This window comes from Vombatus ursinus, unplaced genomic scaffold (assembly GCF_900497805.2).
Source record: "Vombatus ursinus unplaced genomic scaffold, bare-nosed wombat genome assembly UNPS02014830.1, whole genome shotgun sequence".
In the NCBI taxonomy this organism is placed as follows: domain Eukaryota; kingdom Metazoa; phylum Chordata; class Mammalia; order Diprotodontia; family Vombatidae; genus Vombatus; species Vombatus ursinus.
In genome coordinates, this window is record NW_020954608.1 from 15,261,722 (window position 1) to 15,289,167 (window position 27,446).

Consider the following 27,446-nt stretch of genomic DNA (forward strand, 5'->3'; position numbering starts at 1 on the left):
TCCTACTCCAAGCCATCCTCTATTCAGTCACCAAAGTGATTTTCCTAAAGTGCAGGTCTGACCTTGTTACCTCCCCCTCTTCCCCCCACTCAATAAATTCCCGTGGCTCCCTATTGCCTCCAGGATCAAATACAAAATACTCTGTTTGGCATTCAAAGCCCTTCATAACTGCCTCCCAACTCTCCTGGTCTTCTTACACCTTATTCCCGAACATGTACTCTTCAATCCACTGGATCAAAGAGAAACTGGCTTTCTGGCTGTTCCACAAACAAGATACTCTATCTCTTGGCTCTGGACATTTTCTTTGGCTGTTCCCACTGCAGGAAATTCTCTCCTACCTCCGATCTCAGTACTGACCTCCCTGTCTTCCTTTAAGTGCCTACTAAAATCCCATCTTCTGCAAAAAGTCTTCTCAACCCCCTCTTAATTCTAGTGCCTTCCCTCTGTTAATTATCTCCTATTTTTCCTGTATATAGCTAGTCTCTATATATTCACTTGCTTGTTGTTAGATTGCAAGCTCCTTGATGGCAGAGATTATTTTATGTCATTTTTTGTGTTCCCAGGGCTTAGCACAGTGTCTGGCACATGATAGATACTTAAAAATGTTTGTTGATTGGTTGCTGTGGCTGAAATAATTAATTACCTAATGATGGATTCTCTTGTGATTGAGCTTCTCCAAACTTAAATAGACTAGCTCTCAGGAAACATACTACACCTGTACTTGAAGCCTTTCCAACTTGGTAAGACTCCCAGGATCACCTCATTGCTGAAGAATTAGAGTGGGACCCTTTCACAGAGGATGAGTTTATATACTCACAGACTATGCCTTTTCATTTTCATCTTAAGAGGGAAGAACCTTTACTCCCACTAAATTTACAATTGAATATAGCACTTGGAGTAGGAAGCATGGGTACAAATTATTTACAAATTAAGAAACAGGTTAGTTAGAAATTATTAAAGATCTCAAATTCACTTGATCTTCCTCACTTTGTGGCTGGACTTGGGTTATTTTATCCCTGGTCCAGGCTATTTATGAACCTCTTTTACATCAGATAGAAACTCAAGTTTCAAGATGCTTTCCTTTGGTTTTCTATTAATGTGGAAAGATGAAAATGTTGGTAAAAACTGGCTAAAAATGTTTCATTAGTATAAAATGGGCAAAAATGTACAGGTATTAGAACTTGGCGTTTTTTTCTCCTTATAACTGACTTAGAATCAGAACCTGACCAAAGTGTAATATCTGTAATGAAATCCAATCCAGTCCAACCCAACAAGCATCTATTAAAAACCTATGATGTGGAACATCATAATATATTAAACACCTATGATGGTGCATGACTATGGGGGTACAAACAGTCCTTGCTCTCAAATTACTTATATTATACTGGGGCTGGTATGTATATATATATATGTATATATATATATACATATATATATTATTAGAGAAGTAAAGATAGGATCATTTGAGGAGGGTGAGAACAATTTATAGCTTTCTGGCTACAAGTGCAAGACAATCTGGCTTTCCTTCATAATATAAATTATGTCACACCTCAGTTAACTAAGAAGATTGAGTTTTCCTGGCTTGTGCATGAATAGATGACCTTCTGCCCATATTTCTATAGGTTTCTTGGCTTTTCATTTTCAATCAGTTAATATTTACTTATTACCAAGAATAATCATCATGCTAGGAGGATACAAGTAAAAGTTAGGGTCCCTGCCCTCAAAGAGCTTGCCACCTAGAGATAAAACATCTCTTCTCTTTCTCCTTTTCTCCCACATAGTCCCTCTGTTGTTTTTAAAGCATTCCCAAAGTCTGACATAAAGCAACTGCCATTGACAAACCTGCTGATGATAATAATAATAATGGTAATGATTGTTGCATGGGGAATGAGCCTCAAGGAATTTAGAAAATATGTGTATTGTAGTAGAGGGATGGTTGGTTTTGGAATCAGATGCCCTGAGTTTTAATCCTGACACTGTCTTTTACTAGTTGTATGACTTCAGTTACTACTTACACTCACTATTCTCTGGGCCTTGGTTTCTTCACTTATAAAATAGAGTGATACCTAACTAGATGACCTCTAAGGTCCCTTCAAGCTCTAAATATATTGTCCTATGATTTAAAAAAAATCACTCAATGTGTCTAAACCTCAGTTTTGTAAACTGTAAAATGTGGATTAAAAAGACACACATTCATAACCATAACTAGCATTGGGTAAAAAAATTAAGGGTTCAAAAATTTAACATTTATTCTACTATTTAGTAAAGTAAAAGTCATTTTAGTAATGAATTTTCCCTCCTATCAATTTAATTTGTCTTATTTCTTTCATTATTTTTTCACACCATGAATTACACAGTTGATTTGAGTGTATGCTTTATGCTACTCACCTAGGGTGCCAAAATTCCTAGTTATAGCTCTGCTTGTGCTGCTTGACTCACAGGGCTATTGTGAGGAAAGTACTTTATGGATCACTACTTAAATGAGAGTGATTATTATTACCTCGTTCACATAGTTACTTCTCTTCTATGCATCTATAATTTCATTAATGTGGGTATTAAATCCATTGGCACAGATTGAAACCCATCACTTATCATGAATCTGTAATATAGGCTGTGCATCTAACTGCACATCATATAACCTGAACAAGAGGCATCCTTCATCTACCTTGCGTCTCTTTTGTGAATAGTTAGGGTGAACTTTTTTTTGGGTGGACATTAGTCTCATTAAGGATGTACTACTGAAGTGTGGCAGCACGTGGTGGAATCAGTCCATTGTTCACCAAGCAGCAGCATTTTCAGGGTACACTGGCAAGCTAAGCTCTTAGCACAGTGGCTAACACATAGTAGGCTCTTAAGAAATTCTTGGTAATTGATCTGTGGGTAATGCTTCTTATATTTTGACTCCATGATCGTGTCAAACACCTTTGGCAAGTATACATCTCCCTGTTTTATGTCTTGATGGGAGCATTGGTAAGTCACAGAACGGTTATATATATTGTTACAAATTGCATGATTTTAACATATACCTAGAATTATTATGATATTCCAATGAGATAACAGATGTAAAGTATTTTTGAGTGCTGTCATTATTATGGACATTGATGCTTATTAAAAAAAACACAATAATACAACTCTGTGCTGTTTGGAGTCTAACTTAGATACCATACAGAATATGATCAGTTTTTAAGATATCTCAAAGTAGTGAAGATTTCATAGGAATAGAACAGATTATATATGGTAATTTTACAAAAAAAGTGACCAAGATATTGGCAACCACTGACCTATATGTCTGCCTTCTCATCTCTACAAAATCTGTGTGAAAATTCACTTTGCACAAATCAGAATATCCTTGATAAAATTATGAGGAGGAATGTGAAAGCTTTCATAGATGATTTTCTATAGCAGATCACACATTTATCATAGTGGAAAGGTAAAAGCACATATAAAATGGAACTATATCTATTTTTATATTGAAAAAGCATTTGATTCTGTAGAACAAAATGTGGCCATGAAGGCTGAGGTCAGCAGATGACCCCTATGCATATTTTCACACTGTACAAGATTCTATGTTAGGCAGAAATAGACATAGCTTTGTTCAAAGACCCACTGGATGTTGCTATCTATGTGTATGGTTTTTTGCTAGTGTCATTAAAGATGGGCTCTCCTGGACCAAAACAAAAGGAGAATTTATCATTAGTAACGAGCCTCTCTTTATATAGCACTCCTATTCACACATTGCATTAATCACACTGAGTCCAAGAACACTACATTAAGACTGCAGAGAAGTCTCTAGCAATGTGAGATAGGCTTAATCATTGAGAAAAGTAGAAAAGCAACGATTAAAATATATAATCTGTATTATGACATGTAGCTGGATTGGTAGTCTATTGAATTAATCCACAGACATCACAAGGCAGCTAGGTAGTGTAGTAGCTAGAGGACTGAACTTAGAATCAGGAAGACCAGAGTTTGAAGCTGGTCTTAAATGCTTACTAGGGGAGTAGCCCTGGGCAAGTAAGTCTCTGAACCTCTTTCAGTTTCTTTCTTCATCTGTAAAATGAGGATAACAATAGCACCCACCTCCCAGGGTTGTCGTGAGGATCAAATGAGATAATATATGTAAAGGACTTTGCAAATCTTAAAGTACCATATAAAATGGTAGCTATTATGTATGTTTTGGGACAGGTACTACAGACAGGTTGTGAACTGGGCCCAGAATTGAGTAGGAGGAGGTGATTAGGGTGGATGGCATTTGGGAAATTGCCTGGTGCTTTTAATGATTTCAAACTGCTTGCTACTGCAAAAGCCCATTTTTTTAACACTAGTGTTCTCCCAGGGATACTTTATGGCTACAAATCATAGAACAGTACAATCCTGGAAGAATCAAATTGCAAGGAAGCCAAAGGGTATTGAATGATGCATGGTAGGTACGTGACCTGCAGCCATCACCAGTTAGGACTCATGTGTAAAAAGTAGCATAAAAAGCACCACGCTCAACATGTTTGACTAATAAAAGAGGCCTTTCTTTTTCTCTGGATAATGTATGGAAAGTCCAAGTGGTACACTGGCCCCCACAAGGTACAGAAGAATCAGAAGAAAGTCTCTAGCGTGTTGGGTAGATCCTGTATGGAGGATTTATGGACAGACAAGAATGGTACAGTAAAAGAAGGCAGGGAAGTGTTTCGATCTGTCACTGAAGGGAATAGCCACCCACACAGATAAAGTCACAAACTCATCTGAGTGGCTAAGTAAAGCACAGGACCCCATGGTGAGGACGTATTGTCCTTCCTACACGGAGAGGCTGTTCCTGAAGCATCTCCCCTCCCCCCTTGAACCCCATTTGAAGTGTCTTTCAGGTAACATTGATGGATTTACACAAATCCTTCCATACTTTTTCATTTAGCTGCCCCTGGGCCCAGAAACTCATAGTTCTCAAATGTCTGTAGCTCAAGAACAGAATGACACTAACTGGACCCTATAGGGACCGTGCCTTTTCCTCTGGCCTTCTAGACACATTGCTTTAACTGCGCTATGCAGTATTTTGGGGGATGCACTCGGTACCAATTGGTAACAGCTCCGAAAAGTGAATTTTAATGGCAGTCACACTATGGATTAAAACCACTCCACTACTTATTTGTAGAGCTGGGAAGCCATGTCAAAAGCTATAATTAAAAAAAGATAATGACTTTCAAATTAGTTTTTATTAAGAGAATTAAGCCACATTAAGCCTTAAGTTAGGGTTCATAAATATGCTAATAAAGTATTCTTCACTAATGAAAAACATACATAGATCAAATAATTTAAAAGTAATATATAGCTTCATAACATTAAATATTAAATCTATTAATTAGTAATATAAACTAGCCTAAGGCCATTTTCAATTGGCAGCTAAATAATGAGGGAAATACGGACAAATCTTTAAATAAAAGGATTCCGAACCCCAGGCAACCCATATAAAGGTTGGAATACTGAGTACCCAGAATAGGCATTTATTACAAACAATCAAAGGCTGAGAAGTTCTTATTGAAAGAATCAGAAGGTTACGGTGAGGGAGGTAGTAGCTATCTGTTCTGTGTATACTGAGGGCAGAACCTTGGAAACAAACTTCAACTGCAGAATTGTCTTTCTAGACCCCTTGTCTGACTCAGCTTATCTGAAATGACTTGAAATAGGTGTAGGTCTACTGAGAGGGTAAAAGATGAGCTTGATCCCTTCCTGGTACGCCTGTAATTCTGTAGCCTGCATTCTGTGTAGCTGTAGTTACCTTGAGCATGACCATCTTATTTTCATTTAGGAGATATTCATGCTCAGCTGAGGGATAATCACCGTAGGCCCAATGCTTTAGAGGAGGAAATGGGGCTTGCCTGGCTGGCTTCAAATGAAGACTTTGGGAAGTCAGCAGGTGGGGACAATGAGGTATACTGCCCACTAGAGCAAACCAGACTGTAAAGTTATATATAATCGTATAGGTCTAGGGCTGGAAGGAATCTTTGAGGACCTCTAGGTCAAACTGAGGACCATGAAGGATACGTGACTTGCCCAAAGGGATAGAGTTAAGGTGGGATTTGAATCCAAGTCTCCAAAACTTTCCCCAATGTACCCACTCTGCTTCCTAATGTTTCACATGGGCACAGATTGCCTCTGTCCCTTAGATGACCTCTCTCAATTAGCCCGCAGTTGTGACATGAGTAGAGAAGTTGTTTACTGGAGAAAGTGATGGAATGTAGCACTTCTCAATTAAACTTTTTGTTTTTTGTTTTGGCTTTTAAATTGATCTGGCAGAGAGATTATGTTATTAGGGGCTTGGGCCCTGATTTGAAGAGTTGATCATTCAAAGCATTACACTGAATGTGGGAAAGAGAGATGTCCCAGTTTCATAGGTCCTGGTGGGCCCAAGACAAAATATGTCACTAGTCCCTAACTCCCCATCAAGGTAAAATGAAGGAAATTTCCCTTCTGTAGTTCTATGTTTTTTTTTTACAGTGCCCAGTGATGTTAATTTTAATCTGATTTCACCAGCCTAAAATTTTTTGAGGGAGGAGAGGTAACTACACTGGGTAATTTATTCCTGGGACCCTAAACTCTTTCAAAGTATAATTGGTAGAACATCAGTTTCCTAGTTTTAAGGTACCCCAAGTCATTACTAGTGAAATGGGTGTGGTAAAATTCTCTTAAAACTAAAACAATTTCAATTTTTATTTACCACAAGTTTTAATAATTTGACATTTTTTAAAGAGGCCAGAGGAAGGGTGAAATCAAATAAATGACTGAATATTCTAGCTAGTCAGGAAAAAAAAATCTACCATTAACCTAGTCAATAAGAGGCTTATCTTTGGTCTCAGTATTTGAAAGTTTCAGGATCATAGAATTAGAGCTAGAAGGGACATTAGAGATTATTGAGTCCAACTCCCTTATTTTGCTGAAGAAGAAACTGAGTGTCCCAGAAAGGTTAAGTCACTTGCCCAGGGTCTGACAATAAGAGTCTGAGACAGAGTTTGCATGTAGGTTTTCTATACTCCAAGTTCCACACTCTGTCTGCCATACCACATACTCAGAGAAGAGGAAAGGCAGGGTCCAGTATATCCAATTTCTTGTGACTCTGAGCATATGGGGGCAGGGCTGATATTGTTTTATATGAGTTGAGCTGGTGGCAAACTCTCTTTAAGATTCCTTGGCAATCCCCATTTGATCAAGTTAGCTTTGCATTTTCCTTTTAAACTTCTTGTCAACCAAGCCAGAGAGTTCTGTCGTCACTGGGGGACCTGTCCTAGCCTTGAACAACAAATAAATGCAGATAGAACTCATTCCATGACAGTTGTAGCCAATAAAGTGCCCTTCTCTTACACAAGCTTCTTTGCATGTGTCAGATTTCTGACATTGATAAATTGGTTCCAAAGATACAATTTGCCTTAACTATACCTGACAACATTCCCAAACAATATACCTAGTATATTGCTATCATAAACACATTTTTAAAGTCCTCCTAAGCCAATAGGAAGATGCCTCTTTTTTTCAAAAAAATTTTTTTTAGTTCAGAGGGGAAAACGAGAATACCAACATTCAGGGTCTCATGGTGCATCGATGGGCTTCAGAATTTATATCTGTAATTTTCCACATATTTGTGCCATGTGATATTCTCTGCAAGATCTTATGGCCCCTTGTCCTGTGAAGTGTGTCACCATTTTTCTTTTTAAATAACATTTTATACTTTGGGATTGATAATGAAGAGAAGGTAGTACCTATGTAAAAGTTCAATAAATCTTTCAAGATGGAAAAAAAATATTGCTGTTATACCACCAGGCTGGAGATGTTCACATTTTCTCTCAGAATTTCTGCAACTCTCTTTGCCAGCTCTTACATATTTATTAAGTGCTAGAGATGTGTTTGTATAACACATTTTAATACTCAATTTTGTCCCTGAATAGTTTTTTACCCATAGCTATAAACCTGTCTGAACCTTAGGGAATCTTACATTCAAATTTCCTGATGGTTTCAGACCAATGTTATTAACTAGTATTTTGATTCATTTAGTTAGTCCCCCTTTTTCCACACCACAGGTTCCTTAAATGAAGTCAATATTACTAAAAATAAGAGGACGGCTATTTAAAATGCAGCCTGGATGTAAATGAACATTCTCAGCTCTGTCAAGGTGGTCACACAAGACAAGGCAGGAGCTCTTTCTAAATATTATGATAATGGATTTCTGCTTCACATCCCAACTGAATGACATAGGAAAAATTCCAAGGCCTTCATTCCATTCAACAGGGAATATTATCTAGTGATTAGAGAGGAGGATTGAGGAAAGGAAGTGTTGATTTTCCTCTCAGACACTTAGGCTTCAGTGGTCAGAAAATCCTTTTACACCTCAGCCTCCCTGGTTACACAACAGGGATACTCGTGGGTATGCTGGTTTAACAACCAACTTTCTAGAACAAAGAAACAATACTGTATTCAGGACACGCTTTTAAATTAAATTTGCATTATTACCATTTTCCTTTAAATGGGGTATAAAATAACCTTCTAAAAGTACACATCTTATTAGGTCAAGAATCTTCAGTGACCCCCCTATTGTCTTTAAGATAAAATACAAATTTCTCAGGTTACAATGTCAATTCCTCACAACTTGGCCAACCTTTCTACATCCTTTCATATATTCCAGCCAAAATGGCCTATTTGCTGTTCCCAGAACATAACATTCAGTCAGTCTCTTTCCTCCATACCTTTGCATAGTTTCTCCTTCATGCCTGGAATACTCCATCCCCTTCACCTTCATTTCTTCCAGTCTGTAGCTTTCTTCAAAGCTCAGGTCTATTACCTATTAAAAGGGACCTTTTCTCATTCCTCAGCAGTTTGCACTCTCTGCCTCCTCAAATAATCTTGTATTTGTTTATATATTTATATATTGTGTCCTCTAGTAGAAGATAAGATTTCTGAAGACAGGGATTTTTTCATTTTTGTCTTTGGATCCTCAGGTTTCATCTTTGCACATGGTGGTTTTTTCAGTCGTGTCTGACTCTTTGTGACCCCCATTTGGGGTTTTCTTAGCAAAAATGCTGGAGTGGCTTGCCATTTCCTTCTCCAGGTCATTTCACAGATAAGGAAACTGAGGCAAACAGGGTTTAGTGACTTGCCCAGGGTCACAAAGCAAGCGTCTTAGGCCAAATTTGAACTCAAGAAGACGAGTCTTCCTGACTCTAGGCACTGCACTCTATCTACCCTGCCACCTAGCTACCCTTCACACATTGTAGGCACTTGTTAAATGCCTGCTGAACTGAATGAATTAATTCAATTAGTACAACAAATAATCTTATGCAAGGTATTGTCATACAGGTAAGGAATATAAAGATGAATGATTCAGTTCCTGCCCTCAAGTTGCTTACAACAACAGCAAATATTTACATCCCACTTTTTGGGTTTACAAAGTGCTTTTCTCACAACAACTTTGTGAGGTAGATCTTTAGGGTACTATTATCTCCATTTTACAGATGAGAAAACCATGACTTAGAGAGGAATGATTTGTTTACTCTGGGCATTGAGCTAGTAAGCAGTAGAACCCGTGTCTCCAACCCCCAAATCCAGTACATGTGCTACCCCTATGTTACACTATCTTTCCTTTTTATAATACCCCAGTGGTGCCTGACAGAGCACTCCTGTACTCACTTGGTAGAGAACAAAGACCTCTGACCTTGCAATCAGAAGATATAAATTCGAGTCACATCATACTAGCTATTTGATTCTGGGCAAGGGCTCACCCTCTTTTGCTTTAGTTTATCGATAAAATGAGCATAAAATAATCTCCTTGCCAACCTCACTTACTAAACCTTAAATGATTATGTAAGTGTTGGTTGTTATAAATGTTCATTAATTATGAATTAACAAATGAATGTAACAAACTAGGGAACCTTAGTAAATATCCCTAAAAGCCAAACTAATTATTTTATTAAGTGTCTATTGGAAGTATCTTAGGATGATTCTGAAGATCACCTGGCAAGATAAGGTGCCTGACACTGAGGTCCTTTCTTGAACTGAACTGCCAAACATTTAAACTCTACTGCAGAGCTCAACTGTATTAGGCTGGCCATGTCTTTCAACTGCTAAATGTATGTTTACCTAAAAGACTATTTTATGGAGAACTCACACAAAACAAGTGTTCACATGGTGGTCAAAAGAAGTGATACAAGGACACTTTCAAGGTCTCTCTGAAGAACTTTGGAATCAATTGTGAAGCGTGGGAGACACTGGCACGGTGCTGCCCAGCATGGAACGTCCACATCAAAGAAGGTGCTATGCTCTATGAGTGAGGCAGAATTGCGGTAGCTCAAAAGAAACGTGAGATGTACAAATTTAGAGACAGCTCCACTCCAAATGTTCAGATGGACTATTTGTGTGGTACAGCATTCCAAGGTCATACTAGTCTGATTAGCCACAGTTGGACACACTACACCTTGACCCCAACATAGTGATGTCATTTTGGTCCTCTTTGAGAATAAAGGACACCACCCAACTGTATGCTAGGCACTGTGCTAAACACTAGGCATACAAAGAAAAGCAAAAGACACTCCTTGACCTCAAAGAACTTACAATCTAATGGTGGAGATGACATGCAAACAGCTAGCTGCAAGTCAGATACAAAGACAGTAAAAACAGTCTCTGCCTTCAAAGAACTCATAATTTAATGGGTGAGACAACATGAAAACAAATAAGTTCAAATAAGATATACACAAGATAAATCTGAGGTAATCAATGAAAGGAACCAGCATTAAGGGGGATTAGGAAAGGCTTCTAGAAGACTGGATTTTTAGCTGGGGCTTGAAGGAAGCCAAGGAAGCTACAATGATTGGCTGTAGTTTCCTTTATTGTCATGATCACATGGTACATTTTGTGGCTCTTTATGCCCTTTTTAAGGCATTCTCACATATATCATCTTTCACTTCAGTGCTTCCACTCTGTTACCCTCAGGGTCTAATGAAGACAAATAGTGGTTTGGTGTTTTTTTTTTTCCTTCTCCATCAGTGCCTTCATTGAGCACTAACCAGGATTGCTTTCTATTAGTGTTCATTTGTTTGGCAAATTCCTATTTAGAGTGCTTGGCAGGACAATTTATGTGCTCCTCTTGATGGACTCCTCAGCTGGCTCAGGGATCTCATTTTCTATGTATTTACTAAGACTTATTCCTTGCACCCGATAGAATTTCCCACACTAAGAATCATTTAACAATATTAACTAGAGGTGAATTGATGATGATCAGCAACTACCTAAAAGGTGTGTGAGTGAGTGAGTTGAGAGAGAGAGAGAGTGAGTGAGTGAGTGAGTGAGTGTGTGAGTGAGTGAGTGTGGGAGTGTGTGTGTGTGTGTGTGACATAGCTCCTTTACTTAACTGGTTATGTTGATTGTTATACCCAACGTTTTTTCTTTTCAACTGAAGTCTGACCAAATTTTTGCTAGTGAGCTGTATTTTTGACCTGGAGGATAAAATGAAGGCTAAAATGGTAAGGAAAACATGTCTCAACAAATTCAACCATGTTTTCCTCCTCTGAGAATGCTACAAAATGTCTTTCTCCCAGCCTTTCCTATTACCAATTTCTCTTCTCAATGAACAGGGAATTAGTAATCAATTTGAATTTAGTAATGGGTTGTGTATTATATATCTTCTCATTTTAGTCTGGTATTGCCTTTCATTCAGTATTTTATCATTAATCATTTATCATAACTTTATCATTATGATTCATAACACACTCCTTATCTTCCTTGGTTCCTAAAGTAATCTCAGGTACAATATTTCAAACTTTAAAAAAAGTCTGATGATTTAAAGAATTATTAATTTTTTTCATTATTGCAATGGCAAATATGTTTTATGAAAAAGGTCCTATGGTTATCAAAATATTTAATATAATTTTAAAAATAGAGAAAGAATAGCAATTTATTTTCTTTCACACTCAAAAATGAGGCCTTAACAAAGTATGATCTCCCTTGTGCATTAAACTGCTCAAAGCAAAAGGCTAAGGTAGTTAGTTATCTTTGGAATAGTCCATGAAAACTTCCCTTATCAGTAATACCACACATGTGCTTGCTGCCTTGAGCAAAATGTATTGTAGGGCTTTTTGAGTATGGGAATAATTTCAAGGAATAGTTCAATTACTTTGTAACTCTAAAATCAACCAATATTATACTTATGTCTTGAACTAGAAGAACCTTTGTATGTATGTGTGTTTGTGTGTGTATATATGTATGTGAACATAATACATATTTACATCTATCAATTATTTTTTCTTGGAGTGTATCAGAAACCTTATTACCTGGAAAGCAGGCTAATGATCACATCTGCCAGAATTTGCCCACAGGTAAGAAATCAATGACAGTTTTAGAAGGGACAGACATAATTTATTGAGAAAAGGCATTTTTCCTTTCCTGACATATAAAATGGAGGAAAAACAAATATCTTGAACATAAGCACTGAGAAAACAGATTTGTAAGTTACAAGCAACAATCCAGATGATAGTTGCCTCTGTGCCAATTAATTTTTGTCATGAATTAGTTCAAGTCCCAAACCATCTTTTTCCCCCTCCTCCCCTTTGAAGACACCATATGTTAAGGAGTCTTTCACCAATAGACCCATGGCAAAAAAGGAGCTCCATATGGTGATGTCAAAAAATAATGGCTGTTTTCAGATGTAGAACTAAAGATGGTGGGAGGTAACAGTTCTTGGCTTTGGGCAGATTGGCAGAGATCTGGAGGAAGGGGAAAAGGGATATTATTTTTCTCTCTCTTTTGCTGGTAGGACTTCCTCTTAACTGGATCCATAATTTCATTATTTGTAAAACTGGAATAGTAATACTGGCTCTACTTACTTCACAAGGTCTTTTTTGGGGAAAGTACTTTCTAGGTTTTAATGGGTTGTTATTATAATTGTGAGCTTCTTAAGGGCGGAGACTGTCACATTCATCTTTGCATTCTCAGCAGCTCTTATGACAGTACCTTATACTGCTAGCAATAAACATTTCTCAAGGCTCAAATCTCAGTCAATTCCATCTAGATACATCTAACTTTAGGTCTCTTTCTTTGATTTCTTTTAATTTTTGTTTGTTTTCTCTCTACGCTCTCTAAGTATGCCTGAGCAACGCTATACACTATCATTACACCAAGTATCTTTCATCTGTTGATGACTTTCCAATCTATATCTCCAAGCCTACTTCTTTTCCCAAAGTTCCATCTCTATGTTTCTAATTGCCAGTTGGGATTTTCTACTTGGATATCCCACCATTACTTCTTACTCTAGGTTCCTAAAAATGAACTCATCTTTTTTCAGGCTAGCTCATTTCCAGAACCATAGAATTTTAGAGATGGAGAGGTTTTAGAGATCATCTGGCAAAACTCTCTCATGTTATAGAAGGGGAGACTGAGATCTAAAGAGGTTAAATGATTTGCTCAAGGTTTGTTAGTGCCAGAGCATTTGAAATTCTTTATTTCTGTCAATAGCACCCCAATTCTTCTAGGAACCTAAACTTTAACTTCCAAGTCATCTATTTGACTTCCTCTTTCCTTCTTAACCTGTGTCCGATAGGTTACCAAGTTGTAATGACTCTACCTTCAAAATGTCTCTTGTATTTGCCATATCCATTCTTTTTCCACTGCAATCACTCCAGTCCAAATCCTGGTCATTTTATGTCTGGATTATTGTAAGACTCTCTAGTCTCTCTCTCCTTCAATCCATCTTATGTACTGCCTAAAACACTTTCACTATGTCATTTACTTGTTCAAAAATGTCTCAGGCCTCCTCTAGTTTGGGGATTAAGATAAAATGCATCCACTTAAAAACTTCAACCTTGCTAATAATCAGAGAATTGCAAATTAAAATAACTTTGCAGTGCCATTTCATAGACATGAAACTGTAAAACATAATTAAACAACTGATGCTGCATAGATTGTGGAGAAATAGGTATATACAGTCATCGCTGGTGAAATTGAAAGTTGGTAGTTTTTTTTTCTGGAGCAGTCTGGCTGTACACAGAAAAAGTTGCAAAGATAATAAATCCTTTGACACAATAACTCATTTTTGGGAATATTCTGGGAAAGTGTAATTAAAAACAAAAAAAGGGCTATCTGTTGAAAGATTTTTCATAGCTATATTGTATGTAATTGAAATAACTGAAAGCAAACATCATCCAGTAATAGAGGAATAGTTTAACACATCATGGTTTATTCATATAAAGGAACACCACAATGCAATTAATCATGAGTGATACAAAGAAATGAGGAACAATTTTTATGAAATAATGCAAAGCACAGCAAAACAAAACAAAAATACAAAAAAAACAAAACAACCAAGACCAGAACAATGAAGTACGCACCTTAACAGTATAAAAGGGAAAAAAAGAATGAGAATAAATGGATAAATAAGCATTCTGATGGGGACTTGGAATGACTGGAAAATTATTGTGATACTTTATATGTTGAAATTAATTCAAATGTAAATAGTTACTAATAAAATTTATTTGGTTATAATGCTGCTAAATGGTTTTAATAAAGTATTAAATAAGATCAAATGACTCACTCATATTCAAAATCTTGCATAAGATTTTGCCATAATACCCATCTAACTTGATATTCTATTCCTCTTGCACGTGTAACTTTCATTTCAGTCAGCTCATTCTTCATATTGTCTCCCCTAAACACCATGCCTATCTATCTCACCCTCCTCACCTGATCCTGTGTTTTTCTTCTTTCTTAGAATTCTTCCCTTCCCTCTTTCTCTACCTAGTTAAAGCCCACATATGGTTCAAGACCCATCTCTCAATCCACCTTTCTAATTAGAATCAAAGTACCATTGGCCTACATTTATCTTTTTTAGCTCTGCCCTCTGGTGTCACTTACTCTCTGCCTGTGTGACATATTTGGTACTTAATCATCTACTCTTAACACTATTTATGATTTTGTGTGCATATATCACATCTTCTCACTGGAGGAGAGTCATTGTTGTATTTTATTGTATCCCTCACTGCCTGACATAGTGATGGAGAGCTGGCCTTAGTGTAAGGAAGGCCTGGGTTCAAGTCAAGGTGTTCTGGAGATAACTTACTGGTTTGAGAGAACCATTTTTTCCCCGTTAAAAACATTCACCGGCACATTTCTATTTTGTTCTCTAAATATTGTTTGAACTCAGCAGGAGTCAGGTAGAAGGTTCAGCGAATGAAGTAATCATCAGACTCTAGGCCTGGTGACTGTAGGCTAATAATAATAACGCAAACACCTGGCATTTATATAGCTTTTAAAGGTTTGCAAAGCATTTTTCCTCCATTATCTCAGTTGAGCCTCAAAACACCTGTGGTTCAAATTCTGCCTCCAAGATATACTGGCTCTAAGAACTCGGACAGGCCATTTAACTAATCGGTTTTCTAGGCAATTCACTAATTGCACTAAATTGAACTAAATTGCAGAACAGGTGCTGAACTGCATTGGTTGAAAGAATTTCCTCACCTTGGGGTTCTGATTACCAATAAAATCATAGGTCCAGGCCCTATCCTTACCCCCGGCGATATCAGGGCACCCAAAACTAGAGGCTCTCAATAAATACTTGTTGAATGGAATTATGATAGTGCTAAGTCAAGCCATCTTGAGGCTTTTGAGGTTTTGTCTCTTTCCCTTTTGGCCAGCATGCACACAATCCTGTTCAGAAAGAGAGAACTTTAGTCTACTCTTTCTGCTTCTCATTATAAGGTATTCAGGGATACTATACCACTAACAGAATCTTTTGTAACACACAACTCATCCTGGAATCTTAAAGCAAAGCTTCCAGTATTATCAACAAAGATCACTTTTTGTTGTTTTTGTTGTTGTTTGGTCATTTTTCAGTTGTGTCTGACTCTTTGTGATCTTATTTTCTTGACAAAGATACTGGAGTGGTTTGCCCTTTCCTTCTCCAGCTCGTTTTACAGATGAGAAAACTGAGGTAAAGAGGATTAAGTGACTTGCTTAGGGTCATATAGCTAGTAAGTGTCTGAGGCCAGATTTGAACTCATGGAGATGAGTTTTTGTGACTCCAGGCCTGGCACTCCATCCACTGTACCACCTAAATCACTTTTTACATGCAAGCAAAACTTAGATTTACCAGAATACAAATATGTAGAACCTTCACTTAGAGTCTCCTTTACTACATTTTTAGAAGAAGACAAATCACATGAACATATGCTTATATGTGGGATAGATTATCAAACAAAATACAAAATAAAATTTTCTAGGTTGTGTCCTAGTTACCCTTTGGTACCTATAACCGTTTCACAATGAGCAGGAACATTCAGAATAATGACCTGGGGGAATTATAGCATTTTCAGCCAAATAATAAGTATGTAGAACTAGATTAACCTTCCTCAAATGCACAGTTCTGATTACGTTATTCTTCTGCTCAAAATACTGGATGGGCCCTATTGTTTATTGAAGAAAATACAAAGTTCTTAGCCTGCCACTCAAGACCCTCAACAATCTGATGCTATCCTACATTTCCTACCTTACTTTAAACTAGTCCCTCTCAGGTATTTTACAATCTAACTAAACTGGACTATTTGCTGTTCCTATACATGGCTGGTGTTTTCCTGACTCTGTACTTTGACCCTATGCCTTGAATGCTTTCCTTTCTACCTTTCCCAACTGAAATTATATCTATATCCTTCAAGGCTCTGTTCAACTGTGTTGAAGGCTCCATGAAGCCTTCCAGGATCACTGAGGTTAGAAATGGTCTGTCTGTCTATCTCTTAGACTTCATATATAACTTTGTACTTCTTATTCGTATTTATCACGTTACATTCTGTATTATGGTTATTTGTGTATGTGTTGCATCCACTTATGTTTACCAAGACTAGGAATTATGCTTTACTCATTTTTGTACCATTACTAGTCAACATGAAGGATTGTGATCAGAGCTGGCCTTATTTGTAATGCAAGTGGCAAGGACCCTGGGAAGAGAAGGGAGTGGTGGTCAGTGAACAGAGCTCATAGCCACCAACCGTGAGTTGACTGTTGTTGATGACTTCTGAATACAAATCATAATGATGTTAACTGACATTTTTATAATGATTTAAGTTTTGCAAAAATGTTACATACATTTTCTAATTTGAATATGGAAACACTTCTTTTTTTTAATCAATCAGTCTGCCCTTCTACACTTATATGCACGAGCTACAAAGTTGTCAGTAGCATTGTCTTAGATGACAGAAAACCAGACAGGATATATGTATATTTATGCATCTCTAATAAATGTTAATGAAATGGTTTTTATTAACTGCTTATCTGGCACTTAATTTTTCTTTGCCAAGTGGTTTACAATCATCAACATTAGTTATTTCTCACCATAGCCTTACTAGCCAAGGTCGAAGTGTCATTAGAATAACTAATAAAAATTATTGCGAAGCACACAGCAAACATTAAATGCTCCAAAATGCTATAATACCAGCATCATCATGAATTGAGAACTTCAATTCCCTGAATTTATTTTGCCCTGCCCACTGTGCTATAATGCCTAGGAGAATAAAGTTTTGCAAAAGGCATTAAGGGAGAACTGAGAAGAAAGTGTAGGTACAATAACTAGGTATTGTTAAATTTATGTTTAATCTCCAAATAGTTTCTAAAACTACTTAATAAACATGTTGCAAGAAAAACAAATCCCCCAATATAATACCGAAGAACCTTTGCTAAAAGAAAATTTAATATAAAGAAGTCTAATCATAGAAAGCAAATAAAATAAGGGTTTTAAAAAATTACAAAGAGGTTAGTTATATTAACAAAATAATCTCTCGAGGTCCCATTAAATAGTGAAATGCAGCCTTTAGGAAAATGAAAGTGTGATTTGATAGGTATCTCTAAGAGTAAAAAAGGAGAGAGATTTATCTAACTTCTTATACCTTTGAATACTGAAGTATTTAATATCTACAGAGTTCTAATTCTATCCTCCATTCCAATGGCTCATGTGAGTTTGGAGGTGACCTGGAAAGACTTTGCCAACTAAGCAAATCTCTGCCAGACCTACCAAGCTTCAAGAACAAGCTCAAGGTGAGATGGTATCTCCGTTACGTGAAGGCAAACCCAGATACAGAAGGGCTCATCATCAGACTGACAACAAGGTGAAAATTTTTTGAACACATCTGAAAGAACGTATATACCAATGCAAAAAAGCGTTCTTATCTGAGCTGGTGGAGGAAATATAAACAGGATCACAGATTTACAGCTCAAAAGAATCTTAGAGGCTAAGTCTAACTCCTAATTTTACAGATGAAGAAACCGAGGCACAGCAAAATGAGCTGATTTGCCAAAGGTGACACAGTCAGTGAACATCTGAGAAACGGTTTAAACCCAGGTTTTCCTGACTCCAAATCCAGGCTTCCAAACCAGTGTTCCAATGTATTTGCAAACACACTGTAAAATCACAGATCCTTGAAGTATTCAATTTAGAATTTAGGCTTTGCTATTTAACTACCTGTCTGGCTTTGAGCAAGTCACCTCACTTTTCTGGGCCTCAGTTCACTCAACTTTAAAATGGGGAGGGAGACATCAGAGAACCAGAGACCTAGAACTGTCAGAGATCTTTGCAGCTACTGAACCTGATGAGGAGATAGAGACACAGAAAGGTTGTGACTTGCCCAAGGTTACATGGCTAATGTTTGAGGTGGGATTTGGTCTCACATTTCACTGACTCCAAGTCTCCTGCCCTATTTCCATTACCAAGATGCCTGTAGGAAGTAGATTTGATGATATCTAAGGTGTCTTTTAGCTGTGATTCTGGTCAGTCTGAAAAAAGCCTGATCAGGTCTGAAACAAAATGTATGAGGCTGATGGGAGAAAAGGGCATTGGATGGAACCGCAAAGTACGTGTTGTGGGCTGGAGAGGGAGTTATCTCCTGTCCGGACAAATAGATGAAAGGACCAACTAGAACTGCAGTACCTTCCAAATTGTTTTTGATCTACAAATATCCCTGGAGGATGATACACAGTAGCTTTGTATTAGTGATTTGCACCACAGTCAAGAAACTGAATTTTGTTTACAAAAATGGCACATTCAAGCCGTATACGCAATTATATTCCTTACTATTTCAATGAATTTAATCTACCTATTTCAGATACAGTCAGTTTCCTACTTACAAACAGTATGTGTTCCACAAAGTCATTGATTTAGAACTCAATCTAAACAACATACCAAAATGGGTACATTCTCAGGCCAGTCCACAAGAGCCTTTTAAACCTGTAATGTACTTGAAAAATACCATATTTGGTACTTGTGACATTAGGGATTTAGAATGCTAGGAACAAATCTCCCTTTCATTTCCCCCTCCCCACCTCATGCTTGAAAAGGCTGGGGTGGTTGCGATTGCATCCCTCTCTCACTGAGTACTAGCAGCAATAGCCACTGTGACTTTGTGGAATAAATGAGACCTCTCTCTCTTCTCTGACTTTCAGCAGACCTTACCATCTGTCAAGATGAGAATTCTCCCTGCTTCTAGAGCAGTATTTCTTGCCTCATGGCCAGGGGATCTCTATCCCCCCAGACAATATGGTGTCTTTCTGTCTTGTGAAGGGGAAGCCTCTTATTTTTGCCATCTCATTGCCTGCTATATATTACAAGATGTTCATGTGTTGAATGTCAATCATGAACTTCATCTACCATATAAACTTTTAACATTGAAATTTTGTTACCTAGTATTTAATTTAGTGACCACTCAAAGGTTTGTTTTGTTAGAGATCTCAAAGTGCTTTGAAAATTATTCACAAATTCTAGATTAATTAAACCTCAAGATATTGTCATAGGTACGTACAGGATCACTCCATTCTAGGCACAGGAAAACCAAGATATACAGACAGTGCTGTAGTGGCTGATCTATGATCTCTCCATTTGTGCAGCAATGGCTGCTACACGGTGTGGCTGAGTTAGAAAATGGCTTGGTAAATCTTACCCATGACCATGCCAGAATATGAGTGCCAGGTGGCTGTGGATGAATACAAACAACAACACTGAAAAAGGTCAAAGCTTTGGGCCAGTTTGAGTCAGACAAATTATTAACTCCCCAGTACCCTCTTCATTTTGGCTTCCTAATGTAATATAGAATTTTCTGGCCCCTAATCAATGCTAACTGGTTTTCCTACTACTCTCAGCCGCTTGGATATTGGTGCTCCACAAATACCCTGGTACCAATCCACTCTGGATTTGGGGTTTATGCTTTTCTCCAACTCCAGCCCTTAGTACATGTCTGGAACACAGTACTTAATAAATGTTTATTGATTGATTGATGAAAACTTGGATCCTCTGTGGTCCCAGGTAGGGATTGGTTCTTTCTCTGCCCAGGAATTTGTTTCATCATTGATCTAGGCCTCACGTGGGACAGAGCAGCTGAGAACCTAGTTCTTAAGTCCCAGACTAATATTACTGAAAGTGGTGAGTTTGAAACTATGTCTATGTTCGCAGACATGGCATTTCTTTGTTCCTGTGGGACACTACTTGAAGAAACAGTAATTCATAATTCCAAAGGCAAAGACTCCTGGGGTAGTTAATGAGCCCACAAAGATTTCCCCAATTCATTTAATCATTTCAGTGACTCAATAAAGGGGTTTTTTCCCCCTCCCTTCACATTAATTTCCCACATACCCTTTATAACTCTCCCGGGACTATTTGAAATAAAGCCACATGGTAGGTCTAGATTTTTTTTTGAGAAAGAGAAATAGAATTTTTGCTCCACTTTAAGCTGAGGTCTTTCTATTAGATTTCCCCAATGAATACTGTACAACTATGCCTTAATAAAATCTGATTTTTCTTTTTCACTGGAGTATTACTCTTAATAAATGGCCTGACTTTCTTTTGTATTTCATAGATAGCTTTCTTCTGCATTATAATGTATTTTTGGGAGACAAGCACTTACAAATATATGAGAAAATGACAATTCCAATTTTTAGAGACATTGGCAGGAAATGATTGGGACAGGATATATTTGGCATCACCACTTGGTCTGGCAAAGAAGCATTTAGCAGCATGGGTTGGCTAAATAATTCACTCTTCCAGAGACTAATTCTATTTTTGGGAGAATATTACATTTATGCCTATAACCAGGAGGGGCTTCAGTAATGGGAAAAAAGCTTTTCAGACAAAAGTCAGAGAAACTGCCTTGAAAAGAACTTTGCAGAAGGTAAAAGACAGAAATAATCTTCTTTGAAGAGGCCATGGGAAGAGAGGTACAATAAAATGTATACTATTAGTGGAGCAATAAATTGTTCCAACCATTCTAGAAAACAATTTATAAGTATGCTAGAAAAGTGACTAAAATTGTTCATATTATTTGACTCAGGGATATCAATAGTGGGGCATGGGTCCCAAATATACTAAAATATTTATAGCAACATTTTTTTGTGGCAACAAGAAATTGGAAACAAAGTAGATACCCCTTGATTTGGGATATGAATGTGATGGAATGGTACTAAGCTGTAAGATTTCACAAATATGAGGAATTTGGGGAGATCAATCTTGATTGCAGAGGAATGATGATGAAATATACTCTTCTTTGTAGAGAGGTGAAAGACTATAGGTGGGGAACGGGGCATTGTCAGACATTGTCAATGCATCAATTTGTTCTGTTAATTTGTACTTTACCTCTTTGTTTCAATTACCAAAGTGGATCTGCAACTGTTCTGAAGTCTAAAGTCTTAGTTGCCTTTATTCATAAAAGAGGTTTCATCACCAGGAGTTCTCTGCTCTAATTGTAGGTCTGACAAAAACAAACAAATGAACAAAAACCCAAAACCCAAACTTCTTTGTGACAGTGGGAATGGTCTTTCAGGGGCTGAGCTTTGTGTTGGTAGTAATAAAGAAGGTGGGTATTAGGATAGAACGTAATAACGAGTGATGGATGAATACAATAAATACAGAAAGATGAGTCAGTCAGATTTACATCTCTACAAGCACACAATGTTGTGGAGACACAGGAATGTTGGTTTCCATTTTAAGACAACCAGACTGATACAAATGTCTCTCTTAGTATAATAAGACTGCAGGTATATCTCTCTCGACAGTTGTGTAAATATAGAAGTAAGAGAAGAAATGTGAGCTGGTCCAATAAATAAGTTAATGGGATGAAAAGCTAGTTGAATCTCATCTGCAAGGCTATAATTTAATAACCCATTTTCCTTATAAATATGGTATTTTGTCCAAATAACATACAGCCAAACGGTGTGCTAAAAAATACCTAACAGTTTTGAATGTTTTGAGGAAAATGTGGCAAGAAGTTCAAAGAGACATCTCTAATGAATACACAAAGCTTTCAGCTTAATGTAACGTTGAATGAGGCGTGTGGAAAGTAAAACTCAGAATTGGATAACCTTCATAAGGCATGATGGGCAATTTGCCATGAAGCCAGGCCTTTTGACAATATTTCTAGGGTCAGCGTTTAGGCCATTGTTCCTCCCTCCTCCACCCTACTGACCAAGGGAAAACTATTCTAAAGACTGTACTGGGTAAATGTCTGATTGCCCTTTGAGGTAATCTAATCCAGGGCTCAAAGGGATTGAGTGAAGTTACTAAATTGAGATAATGCGGCCAGATTCTGTTCAAAGTTCAATGTACCATATTTCCTTTTCCTCACCCCAGGGAATTATACTATAATAATACCTCTAGTCACAATAAATAGCATATCGAATAGGGTTTTCTATCTACATTTTCCTATAACACCCACCCACAAATGACATCCTTACTAATTCTATGCTCTTAAATACTGTATATTGGCCAGTATAAAATATCAATTAGAAAAACTACTCAGAGAGAGGGAGCATTAAAAACAGTTAAAAAAACATATGAAAACAAAGCTTATTAGAGAAGGATAATATTCATGCAGATTTTACAAACCGTGTCTTTAGGGTGGCCCAATAAGTAGAAATATGGGGACCCATGCTTGTCACTTTTCATGCACATGGAGAGACTGGAAGGTACCATTCCTAAAGGAAGGGGAGGAACAGCCTAGGACCAATCATTAGAATTAACAGAACCAGTGACAAAAGATATATTATTACTGTTAGAACAAAGATTTCTTAGTATGTTTAGAATAGTTGAATAAAAAATACTTGGTAGCAGGAATAAAGTATTTAAGTAAAGCTGATACTGACAGGCATGCAGTAAGTTAAAGTAGCAAAAGACTGAACTAAATGTACCTTAGAAATAGATTTTACCAAAATATTGAGGACATCTTAAAGTGCTTTTAAGGAGTAGCAAATATTCAGATAATTTTTGAAATTCAAGTCCATTATAGATGGTGTTCATATGAAACAATGCTTTTACAGGGCATCAACTCTATCACTTGGATGGTCAATCACAGTAATAATTTCATTTGAAAGGCTCCGTGTATGTCTTTCATTATAGTCTTTTATTTTGACATTTCCCTCCCTTTATCCCATCCTACTGCCAATTTATTTATTTATAATTAAAATTCACTGTGGCCTCAGTTGTTGAAATTTCTTTTGATTAAAAACTAAAACAAACAAAAGTAATGCAACAATTTTCCTGAAACCTCAGGAAATGAGCTCACTCATCTAAAAAGGCTTTGCTTTGATGCCAAAGTTTTAATGGCTGCTTTGATCTGTGTTCAGTATATGGATTATAGGTCTTTAAGTATCTAGCTGAAAAGATGCTTGGATTTCCTCTATCAATAATCTTCTAATAATAGGCTACTGAGGGATGCGAATAAAAGGCAGAATGATGGCATAGAGAGAGGGCTGGTCTTGAAGTCATAAAGACCTGTGTTCACGTCCTGCCTCTGATACATACAAGCTGCGTCACCGTGGGTAAGATGCCTAGCCTCTTAGGGCTCCAGGCAATTTAACTATAAGTTATAGATGAGTTTAGATGTGCATTGGTAGAGAGAGTCCTCACACAAGGAGATGTCTCGATACATTTAGTATCCTCATACAATGAAGTAACAGATTACTTTTTGGTTATGTCTTCATAGCACGTTGAAAAGGAGAAATATGACTGGTTAATGTGATCTATAAAGATAGCACAGATAATATACTTGGAAGTCTGAATCAACAGCTTTGATAATCTACAATGAAAACATTAACCAGATTGTTGCTGAAAACTCCTTTTCTTCCTTTTTACTTAATGCCCTGCATTTTTTTCTATACTAGACTTTAGAGTTTGTTTGCTCTCAGGTCAAATAGAGCTTACATTTATATACTCTTTCCAGTGACAACTCCCATTAACCGCTGTCTATATCAGGCAAGGTAAGGCACACAGCAAAACATTTTTGATAATTGTTTAAAGTTATTTTGACTTAAAAATTAAATTTCTTTTAATAGAAAATATTTCTTCCTTTATACTGCATTTATATGCATACTCTTAAGGATAAGATGTACAATATGTTCAGGTACTTTATAATGTGAAACCTGAATTTGTATTTGTTTTCCCCCATATAAAATAGATATAAATCAGTTGATCTAATGAAAAACATATAAAAAGGTACATTTGTTTTTGTGTGAGCTGATGCTTAACATGGATTTTTGATTTGAACCTAATGGCCAGCCATTGTTTTTCATGATATACAATAAATGTTTGTTAAATTGAACTGAAAGAGCATCTTTGTAGTATGGAAGATAGGTTTAGACAAATGTCAGACCCTAAATTAAGTTTCAGAATTTATTAATTAAGTTGCCTGCTTTACCTCGTCAGAATGCAAGTAATCTTGTGCAAAGGTGGTTGAGCAAAAGTGGTTGCCCTACTTTAAATGTCACCCAGAGAAACAACTCATTTAGTTTTTACAAGATCTTCCCAGTGCCTGAAAGACGTGTCCTGGGAAGGCCAAGGTATAGAAGGTCACATTAAAAACCACAGGCTGTTTTTGGAAGAAATAGCAGGGAAATAAGCATTGAGCAGATTTTTTGGGGGGAAGGTGTCAAGTACAAAAACAAAAAATAATTGTTTCCTACTACTTTTTGCTTAATAAAACATGCAAAGAAAATGAGAATGAGTCTACCTAAAATCCAGTACATTTCACATTCAAGCTTGAAGTTGCTGATTATGGTCACCATCTGAGATCTTGTAGCTAAATCAGGAATTAAAAACCCATAGTCTTTTCCACATGATTAACATGTCAAGACTTGGCTCAAGAGTGTCCTCCTATATTAGGTCCTTCCTGATTCATCCAGGCGTTAGTGCCTTCCCTCTCAATACTACCTCGCATTTATTTTATATATATTCTGCATATATTAATATGCATCTCCATCTACCATTTCAGTTGTTTTCAGTCACATGTGACTCTTTGTGACCCCTTTTTGGATTTCTTGGCAAAGATACTGGAGGGGTTTGTCATTTCCTTCTTTAGCTCAATTGACAGATGAGGAAACTGAGGCAAACAAGGTGAAGGGACTTGCCTATGGTCATTCAGCTAGTTAAGTGTCTGAGGCCAGATTTGAAGTCAGGAAGAGGAATCTTCCTAACTCCAGGCCTTAGTATTCTATCTACAGTGCCACCTAGCTGCCCCATTCAAATGAGATAATAATTATAAAGTGTTTAGCCCAATGCCTAGCACATATTAAGTGTTTTATATATGTTTATTATTACTGTTTCCCTTATGCTGGGAGCAAAGACTCTAGTCCTGGTACTCTATCCACTGTGCCACCTAGCTGTTCTATACTATATGTTGTCAATTCCTTGAAAGAAGGGGCTATTTAATTTTTTTTTCTTTGGATTTCCCTTTCCTAGTTCAGAACCTGGTTCATAAAAGATGCTTAAATGCTTGTGGATTGCTTACTACTTAATCATTAAACAAATGTTTTGGTTGTAGAAAGAGGAAACATAGCTTGGCAGAGGTAAACAAATGAAGATCAGTGATTTTGTGGCTGGCAGATATATATAATAAACAAAGAAAGAAATTCCAGATGCTTCATTTGGTCTTTCAGTTTTTGCCTTCATTTCATTTATAGGACAAGCAAAATGGATCTCTGGAGTGAGTAAATAACTCAATTTGTTCACGGGTCCCTTGAGATTCTTTTGGGTGGGAGGAACAGTCACTGTAATAAGATTTGGGGACATAGACTAATTGGGTTAAATAGGAATTTAAAAATTCTAAGTCAGATAGCTGGAGAGTAGAAATCAAGAAAATTCTTCTACCTGACTCTTCTCTACTCTGTCATAACTGCGGTTGTGCCTCAACTTCTTAGGCTTATTTGGGATCTCTTGTTACCTTTGGTGTTCCCTTCATTTAGCATTGACCTTGTGAACATCAAAATCTCCTGGAGGGCCTCTAAGTTTTGGGGAGAAGTAACAGAGTCTGCTGGAAGTTGCAAGTGAAGTAGCAGTGGGAGCAGACTTGTGTCAAGGAAAGAGTGTGCCATTAGGGAGAAAGGAAGGCCAATGGAAAGAATTTCCCCTTTGGAGTTTGACTGCACTGCTCAGTGGAGGCCAAAAGTGAAGGGGCCAAATAGCAGCTTCACAGAGAAAGTATTGGTGTCCCAGAGAGGCTTGGATTGTACTGGTAGCGATAGATGACTGGATTCTGTTTTAATCATTCTATAATTCTTTACTTCTTGGCATCCCCCTTTCTGTGGGGGAATAAACTACCTTTCTATATCTTATTTATGTAGTGAATATTTCTTTTACCTCTCCATTGTGTGTGTGTGTGTGTGTGTGTGTGTGTGTGTGTGTGTTTGAGGGAACCATAGATTAGAGCCAAAGGTTGATTTGTTCCTTAGGAATCCAAACTGGGGGCAGACCAAGCACTGGAGAGCTTAATTATCTGAGAAGTCAGGAAATGTTGTTATCGATCAATCCAAGGCAAATTAAATTGAGAGAGAAGGTAAAGGAAATGGGTTGCCTCGGGTGGTCAGCCCATGTGGCACTAGCCAAGAGATACCTTAACTAGCCAGTGTGTTAGCTCTGCTTGCTTTTCCTGGAGTGAGGTGGTTGGTGGTCATTTTACAGGCTTTGTTACCATGCCTATGAGGAGGAATTAGCTCTAAACATAACTTTAGAACCGACAGGACTAGCTGGGCATGGAGATGGACACCTGTGGTCTCAGCTAATGGAGAAGCTAAGGGTGGTGGATCTCAGCTCAGGAGTTCAAAGCTCCAGCAGGTGAAGTTAATCTTATGTCTATAAACTTGGCGTTAGAATGATTGCTCTGAGAGTGGAGGGGACATCGGATTGCTTGGAGAGGAGCAAGTCAGCCTGGGTCAGATCAGGGAAAAGCTCCTGTGTCAGTCAGAATGAGACCAGGCTGGGAGAAGGCCTTAAACTTCTAGCCTGAGTGGGGTGGGAGAGAAGCATTGACAAGACTAGCTGTAAGGCCACTCCCACGAGACATTTAAATTCCTGGTGACTTAAATCTCCATCCTATTTCTCCAGATTCCCCCTTAAATTGTTGGAAGTGCATATTGCCCAACATCTTTTTATGAGACTGAATTTAGTACAGTTTGGGAAATGTATCTTTTAATAT

The 27,446-nt window shown here is 37.4% G+C and overlaps 1 protein-coding gene across 1 annotated transcript in view; it reads right to left on the reverse strand.

Annotated features, from left to right (window-relative positions):
* The window catches only part of MAGI2 (membrane associated guanylate kinase, WW and PDZ domain containing 2), a 1,168,341-nt gene that overhangs the window by 35,176 nt on the left and 1,105,719 nt on the right, over window positions 1-27,446 (reverse strand). The window contains exon 20 of the mRNA XM_027838694.1: window positions 22,868-22,956. Coding sequence (XP_027694495.1) covers window positions 22,868-22,956 — 89 coding nt within the window. The remainder of the gene's footprint in view (window positions 1-22,867; window positions 22,957-27,446) is intronic.